The 14023-nt window shown below is 44.1% G+C and overlaps 1 protein-coding gene across 3 annotated transcripts in view; it reads right to left on the bottom strand.

The window, feature by feature from the left end:
- Window positions 1-5375: 5375 nt before the first annotated feature.
- The window catches only part of DESI2 (desumoylating isopeptidase 2), a 71223-nt gene continuing 62575 nt past the window's right edge, over window positions 5376-14023 (bottom strand). For all 3 annotated transcript variants that reach the window (XM_011955722.1, XM_011955721.1, XM_011955723.1), the window contains one exon: window positions 5376-8796. In XM_011955722.1, the coding sequence (XP_011811112.1) occupies window positions 8563-8796 (234 nt within the window). In that variant the 3' untranslated portion in view covers window positions 5376-8562. The remainder of the gene's footprint in view (window positions 8797-14023) is intronic.

The raw sequence follows: 14023 nt of genomic DNA, 5'->3' as shown, positions 1-14023 counted from the left end.
CTTTGACTCTTTTAGTTAATTATAAAAAAACATTTTTAAGGCCAGGCTCTAGAATTTCATTATATGACATTAGAAAAGAATAACTAGCTTGTGGAGCTGTTTGGTTAGAAGATGGAGAGAGGGCTGAGTAAGACTTCATTTAATAAAAGTGTAAGATCTTCTTTCCTGCTTTAATAAAATTAAACATGCACTTTCCTTACAATCTACCCATCCTCTGTCTAGAGAAATCATTACATCTGCAGCAGGAGCTATGCATGATAATGTTCATAGGAGCACTGGTCATAATAGCAATAAAAACTGGCAATAGTCCAAATATCTGTTAGCGGTAGAATGTATACATAAAACTGTGGTGTATTTATCCAACAGAATACTATACAGACTGGGCGCGGTGGCTCACACCTGTAATCCCAGCACTTTTTGGGAGGCTGAGGCAGATGGAGTACCTGAGTTCAGGAGTTCAGGACCAGCCTGACCAACATGGTGAAACCCCATCTCTACTAAAAGAAATTAGCCAGGTGTGGTAGCGTGCACCTATAATCCCAGCTACTCAGGAGGCTGAGATGGGAGAATCACTTGAACCTGGGAGGCGGAGGTTGCAGTGAGCTGAGGTCGTGCCACTACACTCCAGCCTGGGCAACGAGAGTGAAACTCTGCCTCAAAACAAACAAACAAAAACCTGTACAGCAGTGAAAATGAATGCACTACAACTATACATATAATATGCATGGATTATAAAAATAATGTAAAAATTTAAAAAACGGAAATGTATGATTCCATTTCTATAAAGTTCAAAATAGGCAAAACCAAATCATATAGTATTGTCCAGGGATGCACATGTAGGCACAAAGGAACGATTACAAAAAACTAGGATTGTGGTTAGCCTTCCAGTGGGGGAAGAGGAAGCGGTTGGGGAAGCCTGCATGTGTTGCTAATACTCTATTTTTTATGCCGAATGGTTGTTCAGGGAGGTGTTCATTTTATCACTTTTTAAGTTGTACATACACTGACTGGGCACGGTGGCCCGTTCCTGTAATCCCAGCGCTTTGGGAGGCTGAGGCAGGCGGATCACCTGAGGTCAGGAGTTCGAGACCAGGTTGGCCAATATGGTGAAACCCTGCTCTACTAAAAATATGAAATTAGCTGGGTGTGGTAACACGCGCCTGTAATCCCAGCTACCTGGGAGGCTGAGGCAGGAGAATTGCTTGAACCCATGGGGCGGAGGTTGCAGTGAGCCAAGATTGCACCATTGCACTCCAGACTGGGTGGCAGAGTGAGACTCCCTCTTAAATAAATAAATAAATCAACCAACCAACCAACCAACATATGCATTCTCTTGCAAACATATTTCACAAGGCATTATTTATTTATTTATAGAGATGGGCACAAATTCAGGTGAGCTTGTAGACTGGGAGACTGCCTAAATTGTCTCTGTATTTTCACTGAAGCGTAAAGTGAGGTTCTCAGCGAAATGTCCAGGGAAGGTGTGGGAGAGGTGAAGACAGAAGCTATGAGTGTCATCCAGGAAAGCAGGAGAGTAGGCTAACAAGGGACTGTAGTAAATTGTGTTGTGGTGTCATGTACCCTTGTGAGGTTTGTGGACAGGATCAGTAAACTCTAATCAGTCAGCCTAGTTGTGTGGTTTTTCTTCAACATTTAGCTCATCAGTCTCAGATGCAGAGAGGTCTCAGAACAGTACAGGTTTGCCAGGCTATTAAAATGGAGAAAGGGGCACGGGACTGGAGGGTACTGAGAAGGAAATGATTGAATTATTGGCCATGGAATTTAGGCTGAGTGAAAAGAGAAACGAAGATGGGAGGGAGGTGATGTTAGGACTGATGGATTTGAGATCTTGGTAAGTCGAAGACTTGGAATGTAGGGTACTAGTGTGGGCTGGGAAGTTCATGGTTAGCGATGCTGAAAATTAAGAGTTTTAGAAGTGGTTTAGGATGTTACTAGTGATGGGCTGGGCATGGTGGCTCATGCGTGTAATCTCAGCATTTTGGGAGGCCGAGGCCGGCGGATCATCTGAAGTCAGGAGTTCAAGACCAGCCTGACCAACATGGTAAAACCCTGTCTCTACTAAAAATACAAAAATTATCTGGGCATAGTGGCGGGTGCCTGTAATCCCAGCTACTAGGGAGGCGCAGGCAGGGGAATCGCTTGAACCTGGGAGGTAGGGGTTGCAGTGAGCTGAGATCATGCCATTGCACTCCAGCCTGGGCAACAGAGCAAGACTCCGTCTTAAAAAAAAAAAAAAGAATGTACTAGTGATGAAAAGTTGAAGGCTTCAAAGAATGGCTGACATGAAATCAAGACATTGAATGGTTCTCAGCTGAGGTCAGGACTGCTGATCCCTGGGGGATGAAATGGGGCGTGTGCAAGGACACGTGATGTCGCAGACTGTGGAGCGGGTAGAAGGCTGGTAATGTGCAGGGAGGGCGCAGCAATGCCATAAGGCTCATATTGTGGAGGATTGCCTCGCACAAAGAGTTGTCCTGCCTCAAATGACAGAGCCCCAGTTAAGAAGCACTGGGCTAGGGTATTGGACAGATCACCCACGTGAACGTGCAGAGTGACGACAGGGAAATGCTGGAGAGAAAGACAGTATAAGCAAGAAGAGGGACAATGAAGGGGAGTAGCTTGTAGAATTGGCTAGCACAGGTTTCACTGGAGCTGGAGGTTTTGAAGGGAAGAGGAGAAATTATTTAGAAGCAGCAATTGAGAGAGATTCTCAAGGGACAGCCAGGCTTCGGGTAAAGCAGAAAGGTCAAGAAACATTTGAAAACATGGAGTCTACTGGGTCATTTGCCTGTCACAGATTGAGAATTCCAGAGGGCACATTGGAAAGGGGGGACAGCAAGGATGAACAGGGGTGCTGGCCAGATAAGGGCATGTAGAGAGTTGTTGGGGATGAGTCTGGGGATGGGTGGCCTGCGGGGCTTGGGCTTTCCGTGATGACTCAAGTGAACAGGATGGCCGCCTGAAGCGCCTGGCCCTGGCGGTCTCTCACAGGAGGTTGGATCTCATTTGGACAATAGTTCTGAATCCTTAGTGCATGGATCAGGGGCGTCTGGGTAACTCCTCCCTGTAGAAACACCAGAGGGTTCAAATTCGTGGTTCATGTTTATTGGGGCGGGTAGTCCTGGAATAATTTATGTAGCTTGAGTCAAACCCAGTAAAAATCTAGGAAGTCTGACTGCACCTCTATTGAATTTTGGAGGGGAGTCACCTAGCGGGTCCTTCAGATACTCACATGTTCAGGTTGCCCGACATGAACTCATCCAGGAACCACGCAGAACTGGGTCTTATGAAATGCAGCAGTGTTTCTTACACATGAGTACTCGTGAATCACCTGGGGATTTTGCTAAAATGCCGATTCTCATTTAGTAGGCCCGGGGTGGGCAGATTTGTCATTTCAGAGAAGCATGTGCTTGCATGGAAAGAAGAGATGCTTTAGAACTGGCTGAGTTCAAATATGGGCCTTCCCTACGCCATCTGTGTGGTCTTGGGCAACTGTCTTTGTGCAAAGCAGGAATGGTATCATTGGCTGTTGTGAGAATTAAATGAAATAATGTGTGTAGTACTCAGCATGGGCCCAAGCACAAAGCAGAGGTAAAGATTTTCATTTTTTTTTTTTGTCATCAAAACCCACGTGACCTTCTGTGGATTATCAACTGCTTGCCAGGGGGCATTTCTGTGGCACCTACTCACTGATCCTGGCAGAGGGAGAGGAAGGCTTGAGAGTTTTCCTCAGTCTTTGTTTATGCCTGAGTCTTGTGGCCTGGCTCCCATACATCTTCTTCTGGTTTTTGGATCTGAAAATCCCAGCCCCGCTGAAGTGGATATGCACTGGCCACGTAGACTGAGAGTGCGAGGTAGACGAGATTGCTTTTCTTAGTCTGATGGGTTCTTCACTTCCCTATCAAATGCATCTTCTTCTTCCAGTGGAGGAATGCAGGCCTCATTCACTCCGCTCCACTTTGAGGAGCCTGGTATAGTGGCTTTGGGAACTTGACTCCCGAGTCTACGTATTTACAAGGCTGTGAAGACAGCCTCATGGGTGGGGCTTCAGATGTACCTGAAGGCTGCCCAGGTATAAATCCCACAGATCACCTAGACATCTGGGGTGTGAAGGAAACAGTCTGGTAGCCAGTAGCTTAGAACCAGGCAACTGTTCCTAAGGGAGGGGTCAGGTGTCAGGGAGGCACTCAAAGATGGGGATTCTACACCAGGCCTCACCAGCATGGGACCTTCCCAGATCACGGCAGGGCTCCAGAATAGGGGGGCTCATCTACTCAGGAGGATGAATGCCTCCGAGTATGGTGAGAGGAGGCTCTTTACGTCCCCTGTTGGCTTTGACAGGAAGGAATGACCAAGGGGCAGGTATGAGAGGCCTCAGCAATGCTCTGGGCTTTGACTCCGTAAGTAGCTGTCTGCCACTGATTTAATTCCTGGAAAGTATAGCCAGAAGCTGTTAATCTTTATTAGCACTGCCTTCTGCAAAGTTATTATAGAACAAGGTCAATATCTGGGTGATTAGGAGAACTTCAGGAGCAGGTAATGAAAAATACACAACAGAAGACCACTGTCCTCCAGATACTTGGCATTCTTTCTCCAAGCAAGATCCCGAAGTTGCTTTACCAGCTTTGAATCTTTAACCTCCTTGTGAGAGTCTATTAGGAGCCCGTGTTAGCCTGGGGGAAGAGCTCCCCTTTGCCTATTGTTCTGGAGGCCAGAACAAGTAAGTTGTACATAGATCATTCTTGCTTAGCAGAGTGGACAGGCATTGATGGGTCACAAAAGGCTGGTATTCATTTATTTAACAATAGTTAATTCAAGAGACATTTTTGAATTAGTAGAGGAAAATATTACTCCACAGTGTGCAGAAAGGTCAGTGGAGGAGGAAGGGGAAGGGGTAGGTTGGAGGTGCCAAGCATTGGAGGACAGGTCCGTGGGAAATGAGCAGCTCATTCACTCAGGCTCCTGCTTGCTTTGCTGCTTCAAGACAAGCGTGTGTGTGTGCATGTGTCGGGGCTATTCCTCTGCAGGTCTGTCCCCTGCACTTTGGGGAAGGAGTCCATTCTAGCTTGCCCTTCTGCCTCCATTTCCCAGAAGCCAGGGCTGGCACTCCTACCTGTGAGCAGGTGTGGCTACGCTCTCTGACAGCTAAGGCACTGGCCCGCAGATCTGTGCACGAGAGGAATGCAGGTGAATCCAGGTGCATGTGCATGTGAGAGGAAGACAGGATGGAGGGGCTGGCTGTCATGTTCCGCCAAGCACATGGGAGCCTTGGGTTTTAAAAATACACCTCCCCACCTCGCCCAACACAAATACACAACAGTTGTAATCTGAAAGTCAGAAAGCACTATAACACATTTCTTATAAAAGTATTTTTTTAATAAATCAATGTATTTCAATGTTGTAACATGATAGCCCAATGCTATATCAAGGTAGCAAAAGTGAAGATTCCTGGTATTTTGATATAAACACTATGAATGACAGTACACTTGCGTTCAACTTCACAAGAAATTATCTTCAGGTCCATAAAGATTCTTCGACAGCTGTAACACCTTTCAAACAGTAAAGATGTACATGTATTGAAAGAGTAGACAATGAAAGCCTAATAACTGAGCTGTGCTCTCAATGGTTGTATGGCTAGCTTGCTGAACAAAAATCTAAATCTTTTAAAGAAAATACAGCATATATCAAAGTTACAGAGTATCTTACAGAAATGGAGTCATAAGGAGACACACAGATTAGAACCCTGAAGCAGTGAATGTGTTTCTACCCGTTTTGTGATGGAAGAAGCCATGGATATCGAGTCCTGCAGCTAGCTGTCTGTGGTGTTGAATCTCCTCATACACACAATGCTACCAATGGACTAAAACCAGAATTCCCTGCTCTGTACAAATGCTGGTGATGGGTAACTTGCTCTATTGCTGTGGGTCAGAGCAACAGCTGGCTGGATTCAGGCATCAGGAAGAGGCTAAGATCATACACCACTGCCTTCTACACTCCAACAGTTACACTTGCCAAAGCTGATGCTCCCCTTGTAAGGGTTAAAAAAAACCCCAAGGGTGTTTAAAACAAACAGCAGAAACCAGAAGCTTCTGACCCTCTAACATGTATTACTGTCCACCCCACCATGAGAAGTATGTCCACCTGGTTACAACAGAGAGACTCCGTACCATATGTATATTCATGACCAGATTGTTCATATAGGATTTTTCTTAACAGAGATCAGGTTGAGAATGATTCTTTTTCTCCAAGGGCAAGAAAAAGCTGGCTAAATGCTAGTTAATTAAATCCATTCTCAATTTTGAACTGTAGAGAAGAACCTGACTTGAATGAGATTTTCTAAAGGAAGACATTTATTTCTCAACCTCAGGTATAATTAGATTATAAGGAGTCTCATGTCCAGAATTGCATCTGCTGATTGTTAGTATGGTAATTGGCCTTAGGACACTATTTTTACTAGAACCCTTTACATTATTTTTAAACTCCAAATGCTGCAGATGAAAGTAAATACGACAAAATAATAAAATCACTTGTGTGCTGACTCGCTGGATTCTGGTTAAGCACAGATGGGATGCTGATATTCACCAAGAAGTGTCTAACTAACGGCTACTCTGTGTGTCAGTAGCCCAGGTTTCAATCATATGTACTTGAATGAATTAGAAAAAAACTGTACTCCTCACATTATTAAAAATATTACAAGCAAATTGTATCCAAGGCTTTGTACTAACCTGGGTTTTGGGGATAGGACTCTTTTTAGTGAACAGGTCACTGCTGGAGCCTTAGTGTTTTGCCTATATCTCAATTTTAGACCTGAACCAAGTCGACAATCTCATTACGTTCATATATTCCTTTCTTCTGTCATACCTCTTGAAGCAAGCGTTCTGCCCCCTAAAGAACTAAGAGTAATCTGTAAAGGCTTTCCTCTCTGGAAACAGAACAGTCGAAAGTATAAATCAGGTTAAGTGGCTTCACTGTCCTCAGGCCAATGCTTACAACCCAAGGTTTATTTTCCCTATGAACAGGGTGTGCTTACATTAATAAAATGAATCAAAATCAGCTTATGGAAAAATTAAAAATATAGTTTACTGAAAGATTATGTATCCTCACACAGAGCAATAGCAAACAATCCAATCTAAAAGTTTAAATAAATGTCAATAACTTTAAAACTATATTTTATATATATAAAGCTGAAGTCACTGCCTTGGATAATTTTACACTGTATCCAATATTTGACGTAGGACATTCATTCTTAAGGCAGAAAAATTGAATTTGACATGTAATGACTTGGTTCTTACATCCAAGGGTCAAACTAGGAGTAGACTGGAGCAGACAGATTCCTTGCTAACAAGGATTTATCTGTGGTGACAATTTCATTCTTAGAGTATGTTACGTAAGAGATATACATTTGAGAGAACATATAAAATGAATCTTAAGACACACAAATATGATTTTTTTAACGATTGGTCAATGAGACTAGGCATTCTATTATGACGTGAAATGACTCCCATGACAAACGCCAACATACTCTTTCTGATATGGTACATAAAGAGTATAAAATATCAAAGAACTACCTTTTTGGGGTGGACTTTAGATTCTAGTTTTCAAGGTTTAGTATAAAAGGTAGCCTGAAGAGTTAAAAGCAGTTGAATGTCAACTCACTGCTAACTTGGAAGGCTACCACTTAGGATATTTCTACGCCATCAAAATCCTGTGCAAGGAGGAAATACATGTGTATTAAAATAAAAATGAAGCCCTCCCCCAATGCATGTGCAACACATTTGTCAGTTACTACCAAGAATATCTTGAATGAAAAACATCTATAGAATGAGTGGCATCAAAGTCAGAGAGACGTAAGAACATATCACCCCACCTAGGTGGACGGATATTTGGGATGAAAGCAGGTGTTCCATGGGCACCTGGGGAGATGAGCTACTCAGAGTGGACGGGGGTGTGAAGAGGAACTGGACCCAGGGTTCCAAGCCCTCAGGGCTGTGTGCTCCTTCACCTCAGGCCAGTCTGGTTCTCTGCATCCTGGTGCCAACAACTTTAACAAAACAAACACAAATCTAAAAGACCATTCTTAAGCAGGTGATGGTGACTATAACTGTTTAAGTACCTTTTTGTGTGCCTATTATTTATGCCATAGATCTGGCAATTGTCAGAAGTATACAAAGATTACCTGCCTAATTTTTGAAGACACGAAGATTTTCTCTTTCACGTGGCAGGAGTCCATGCAAGATTTGTAAACAGCGATACAAAATACTGTAAACATAACTTAACAGAGCTTATATAAAACAGAAGAAGTAAATCCAGATTGACGAGTGGGTAAAAAAAAACAGAGGGCAGCTTCTTACAAAGTTCTCCCTCCTGCGCAAGTGATTTTTTTTTTTTTTTGATTACAAATATAATCCTGAGCTGAAAAACTGGGATTTGGGGGAGAGCCATCTTTGCATACAAAATATCCAAAGGATGCTTCTCTATTTACTTTTCTCTAGTGATATTCGACTGCCAGAGACAGTTCTGAATGTGTGACTTTGGAGACATTTATAGTTTAGTGTGGCGCCCGGGTCTGGAGCCTGCTGCAGTGCTTGCCACGGAAGCGGATGCGGCAGCATCCTCTGCTTCCTCCAGTTCATCCTGGAGCTCTTGGCTGACACTAGACTGCAGGGCTGCGGGCGTGAGCCACTCCTTCGGGAGGCAACTCTGTAGAAAGGGTATACAGGAGCTGAAGTAGGCAAGCCGATTGATCCAGCGAGGAATCTCTTTCCCACAGAGAATCTACAGAAGAAAAAGAGTTCTGTATTAGGTAAGAGAGGTTACGATGACCTGGTCCACTGCCAGGGAGTGCAGGGTGGGAGGAGGGAGGTGGCTTACAGAGAAGCCACTGCAGAGCAGCCTTCGGTGGTGTTACTCCAGGCTTTTGATAACAAGCAGCTCTTGACTCAGGACCTGGGGTCCCTACTGTTGGCTCCATTCCTTCCTTTCTAAAGAACCTTGTCAAGTTGCTTACTTTTCATATCTGAAATCAAGCCAATTTCACTTGGCTCCTTTCTTTGATCTCTGCAACTGCCGTGAGACACACTGAAAAGTATTTTGAACACACAGAAGACGCTTGTTAATACAATGTATTATTAGAGTAACAGAAGCTCCAGGCAATTGGAAGAGTCAATCTTGGATGTTTTCCTATTTGTGAATTCTCCTTTTTCACAGATTCTTTTCGACTTTCCCCTTTCCTCCAGTGTGTATCACTCCATTTTTCCTGGTCTACATTTTACCCCTTTACTTCTCTCCCTGACTCACTTGTTTCAAGGAGCTCATCCTGGTCCAGAAAAAACAGCCTGGGTGATAGTGTCTCAAAGAAAAAAAAAAAAGTGTGGGCCAGGTGCAGTGGCTCACGCCTGTAATCCCAGGACTTTGGGAGGCTGAGGCCGGCAGATTACAAGGTCAGGAGTTCGAGACCAGACCGGCCAGTATGATAAAACCCCGTCTCTACTAAAAATACAAAAAATTAGCAGGGCACGGTGGTGCACACCCGTATTCCCAGCTACTCGGGAGGCTGGGGCAGGAGAATCGCCTGAACCTGGGAGGCAGAGGTTGCAGTGAGCCGAGATCACACCACTGCACTCCAGCCTGGGCGACAGAGCGAGACTCTGACACACACACACACACACACGTTTTCCCAAATGAAGACCTGGCTCCATGACTCTGTGGAAGTAGGCCTGGAGTCAGACAAGGCATGGAAGCCTGGCCACGCTTCAGTCTGAAGACACCAGCAGGGGTAGAAATCGGTGCCAGGAGGAACCCTCCCGGCTGCTGATCTGCGTCTGTATTTCCCACTTCCCGTCCTTACTATTTCCTTAGGACTCTTGAACCCTTCCCCCGCTCCTATTTCAAATAGTAAGAACTGGGTCTATTCTATGCCCTAACTTTATTCTTTATTATCTTCTTTCTCTTGTGCAGACAACGGACTGGGCTTCTGTTCATGCCCCACTGCCACTTTGTTGTTTTTGCCTCCAGTTATACCAAAGATTATGATCACGTGATCTCAGAGTACCATCTTAGATATCTGCATATCTTAGGTAATAACTTTGGAAAGAGGTTTCAAAGAACCTTATGTCTAAAAATTAGCTAAAATTTAATAAGCTGGCACCTATAATTATACAACGTGTACCTTTTCTCCTAAAAGTTCAGTCCTACCTCTTAATGGTTATTACATTTATTTTAAATAGCATGTCTCTGTCTTAACTACAGGGAAAGTGAGATGGCCTCACTTGAGGGAAGGTAGCATGTGCTAACCACTTTTGATTATCAAGCACCTATCACATTGCCTGGGAGTACAGAGAGGTAGACACTTAAAAATATTTGGGTTGGGTGCAGTGGCTCACGCCTGTAATCCCAGCACTTTGGGAGGCCGAGGAGGGCAGATCACGAGGTCAGGAGATCGAGACCATCCTGGCTAACAAGGTGAAACCCCGTCTCTACTAAAAATACAAAAAATTAGCCGGGCGAGGTGGCGGATGCCTGCAGTCCCAGCTATTCGGGAGGCTGAGGCAGGAGAATGGCGTGAACCCGGGAGGCGGAGCTTGCAGTGAGCTGAGATCATGCCATGGCACTCCAGCCTGGGGGACAGAGCAAGACTCCATCTCAAAAAAACAGAAAAAAATAAAATCAATAAATTGAAGAATGTGTACATGAGGCCAGGCACGGTGGCTCATGCCTGTAATCTCTGTACTTTGGAAGTCCAACGCAGGAGGATTACTTAAGGCCAGGAGTTCAAGACCAGCCTGGGCAACATAGTAAGACCTTGTTTATACACACACACACACATTCTCTCTCACTGGGTGTGGTGGTGTGTGCCTGTAGCCTCAGCTACTTGGGAGGCTAGGGCAGGGGGATTGCTTGGGCCCAGGAGGTTGAAGCTGTGGAGAGCCAAGACTGTGCCACTGCACTACAGCCTGGATGACACAGTGAGATTCCATCTCAAAAACAAAACAAAAATGTGTATATCAACTACATCTGCCCTGAAAAATGCTGCCAAACAGGCCGGGCAGGTGAGGTGGTATCTCACACCTGTAACCCCCAGCACTTTGGAAGGCGGAGGTAGGTAGATCACTTGAGGTCAGCAGTTCGAGACCAGCCTGGCCAACATAGTGAAACCCCGTCTCTACTAAAAATACAAAAATCAGCCAGGTGTGGTGGCACACACCTGTAATCACAGCTACTCAGGAGGATGAGGCAGGAGAATCGCTTGAACCCAGGAGGCAGAGGTTGCAGTGAGCCAAGGTCATGCCACTGCACTCCAGCCTGGGTGACAGAGCAAGACTTTGTCTCACCAGAAAAAAGAAAAAAAAGCACTGGGACATATTTAGGGTTATCTGCATATTTAGAGGTTAATCATGTAAGTCGTGACTAAGACTATCTAGTTAAAGTGATAGCGACTGCTGCCTATTCAACAGCCATTTCCCTCATTCTCCTTCCCGAGTCCTAATTTCATTCAGTCATCTCCCCTCCTCCATATATCCAAGTGCTACAGGTGAACATGACTTCATTCCAACCCCTGAGGGTGTGGCTTGATTAGCCTAAAACACAGTCCTATCTATAGCCACCTGGTTTTGTAGATAAAGTTTTTTTTTTTTTTTTTTTTTTGAGGCGGAGTCTCACTCTGTTGCCCAGGCTGGAGTTAGTGGTGCGATCTCGGCTCACTGCAAGCTCTGCCTCCCGCGTTCACGCCATTCTGTCTCAGCCTCCCGAGTAGCTGGGACTACAGGCGCCTGTCACCACACCCGGCTAATTTTTTTGTATTTTTAGTAGAGATGGGGTTTTACAGTGTTAGCTAGGATGGTCTCGAATGGTCTCGATCTACTGACCTCGTGATCCACCCACCTCAGCCTCCCAAAGTGCTGGGATTACAGGCTTGAGCCACCACGCCCGGCCTGTAGATAAAGTTTTACTGAAACATAGCTGTGTCTATTTGTTTATGTATTGCCTATGCCTCTTAGGCTACAATGGCAGAGGCAGAGCTGGGACCATGAATAGTCCATAAGCCTAAAACATTACCTGGCTCTTTCAAATAAAAGTGTACCAACCCTTGGTCAAGCCAATTTTTTTTTTTGAGATGTAGTCTTAGTCTGTTACTCAGGCTGGAGTGCAGTGGCGCGCTCTGGACTCGCTGCAACCCCTGCTTCCCAGGTTCAAGCGATTCTCTGGCCTCAGCCTCCCGAGTAGCTGGGATCATAGGCACGCACCACCACACCTGGCTAATTTTTTAAATTTTTAGTAGAGATGGGGTTTCACCATGTTGGCCAGGCGGGTCTCAAACTCCTGACCTCAGGTGATCAGCCTGCCTCTGCCTCCCAAAGTGCCAGGATTACAGGCGTGAGCCACAATGCCGGGCCAAGCCAATGTTTTTAAAACCTTGAGTCGTGACCCATTAGTAAGTAGGTCACTGAGTACTGCTACCTGAATTTTTAAAACAAAACAGACTGTAGGTAGCGAGGTAACCATGACACATCTTAGTTACGTGCCTGTGTGTGTGTAAACTGGGTCACAATGCAAAATGTATTTCTTAGGTGACTAGTGATCAAATAGTATTTGGTTTATATAGCAAAATGAATTTTGTATTTAAGCTCCAATCCAGCAGTCCCTCTTCTAGAAAATCAAGTGTACAGATATAGTGGCAAAAATAAAAAGATGTATGTACAGGGTTATTCATCACAATACTTTTTGTAACAGCAAAAGACTAAAAATAACCAAGTGCCATTAATAGGTTGAATAAATTATGGTACATCCACACAAGGAAGACTATTCAGCTAAAAAAAGAAGTGAGGAATATTTCTATATACTGCTACAGAATGCACTCCAGGATACACTATTAGTGAAAAAAGCAAAATGTAGAAAAGTGTATATAGGATGCTCCCAAAATATAATAGTGCAACAGGCAGAGAATAAAATTTATAGACATTCCCATTCCAAAAGGGAGAAAACGGAAGGAAGAAAGGAGTTACTAGTCCCAATTTTAGAATCCAACAAGGGAACGTCCATCAGGTTTCGGGGCCTGGGAATAATCTTCTATGGCCCTTGGTTCTGCTATCTGGAAAGTCTATCCTTTGAGTCATCCTTTTTCTCCAGCCAATTACCTGCTTATAGAATTCTGACAGTCCAAGCACCTTCTTTAATTTTATCCCCTCTCTGTCGCTTTCAGTCCAAGCCGGCAGTGTTTCTGCTAATAGAGCATTCTCAAAACACTGTGGCTCTCTTGCGTTATGTCATGGGACTGACTCCATTAGAAAAGATGTTCCTCCACACATCTTTCCTGAATAATCCCATCTCCATTCTTGGTTTCTGTTGAGATGGTTTAGAGGATCCACAAGTCACATTAATTTCTTCAGCAGTTAAAGGAAAAAAAAAAAAAAGTGGTCCAGTCATACCCTTGGCTTTCTCTGTAGCATCCTTTCCTAATAGTGAAGCTCCTAATTTTAGCATCTTTTGCAATCTGGATAGGCTGAAAAATTTCCTAAATCATTAAATGTTGATTCCTTTTTGTGCTTTAATAGTTCTTCCCTCTATTGTTCTTTTCACATTTTACTATAAGCAACAAGGCAGGCTGCATCTTCTATACTTTGCTTGGAAATCTCCTCAGCTAAATATCATAACCCCATAGAAATAAATTCCAATTAACTGTAAAACACATGACTTTTACTGTATCTATTAAGCCACAATCTAAAGATGAAAGAAGGACAAAAAACCTTAACTTTCTAGTACTCCTATTGGTGGCAGTTACGGTAACACTATTATTCTACAGCTGTTTTAGGTACAGAGGAGTAAAACAAATCAGCAATTATGTTTCTTGTTGTTGAGAATTTAGATTTTTGACATGGGATAGACAAAATGTAGCTATATCATTGATGAGGTTAAGTAAAAACGCTGTAGCCCAAATGTGTAGTAGAAATGTCACTATGAACCTGTAAAAAAAAAGTCCTAGTTTCATCTACTAGTGGGGGTGGGG

This window comes from Colobus angolensis, unplaced genomic scaffold, assembly GCF_000951035.1.
Source record: "Colobus angolensis palliatus isolate OR3802 unplaced genomic scaffold, Cang.pa_1.0 Scaffold40, whole genome shotgun sequence".
NCBI lineage: Eukaryota > Metazoa > Chordata > Mammalia > Primates > Cercopithecidae > Colobus > Colobus angolensis.
The sequence above is the reverse complement of the archived record's forward strand: the minus strand, read 5'-3'. Positions and strand labels throughout refer to the sequence as shown.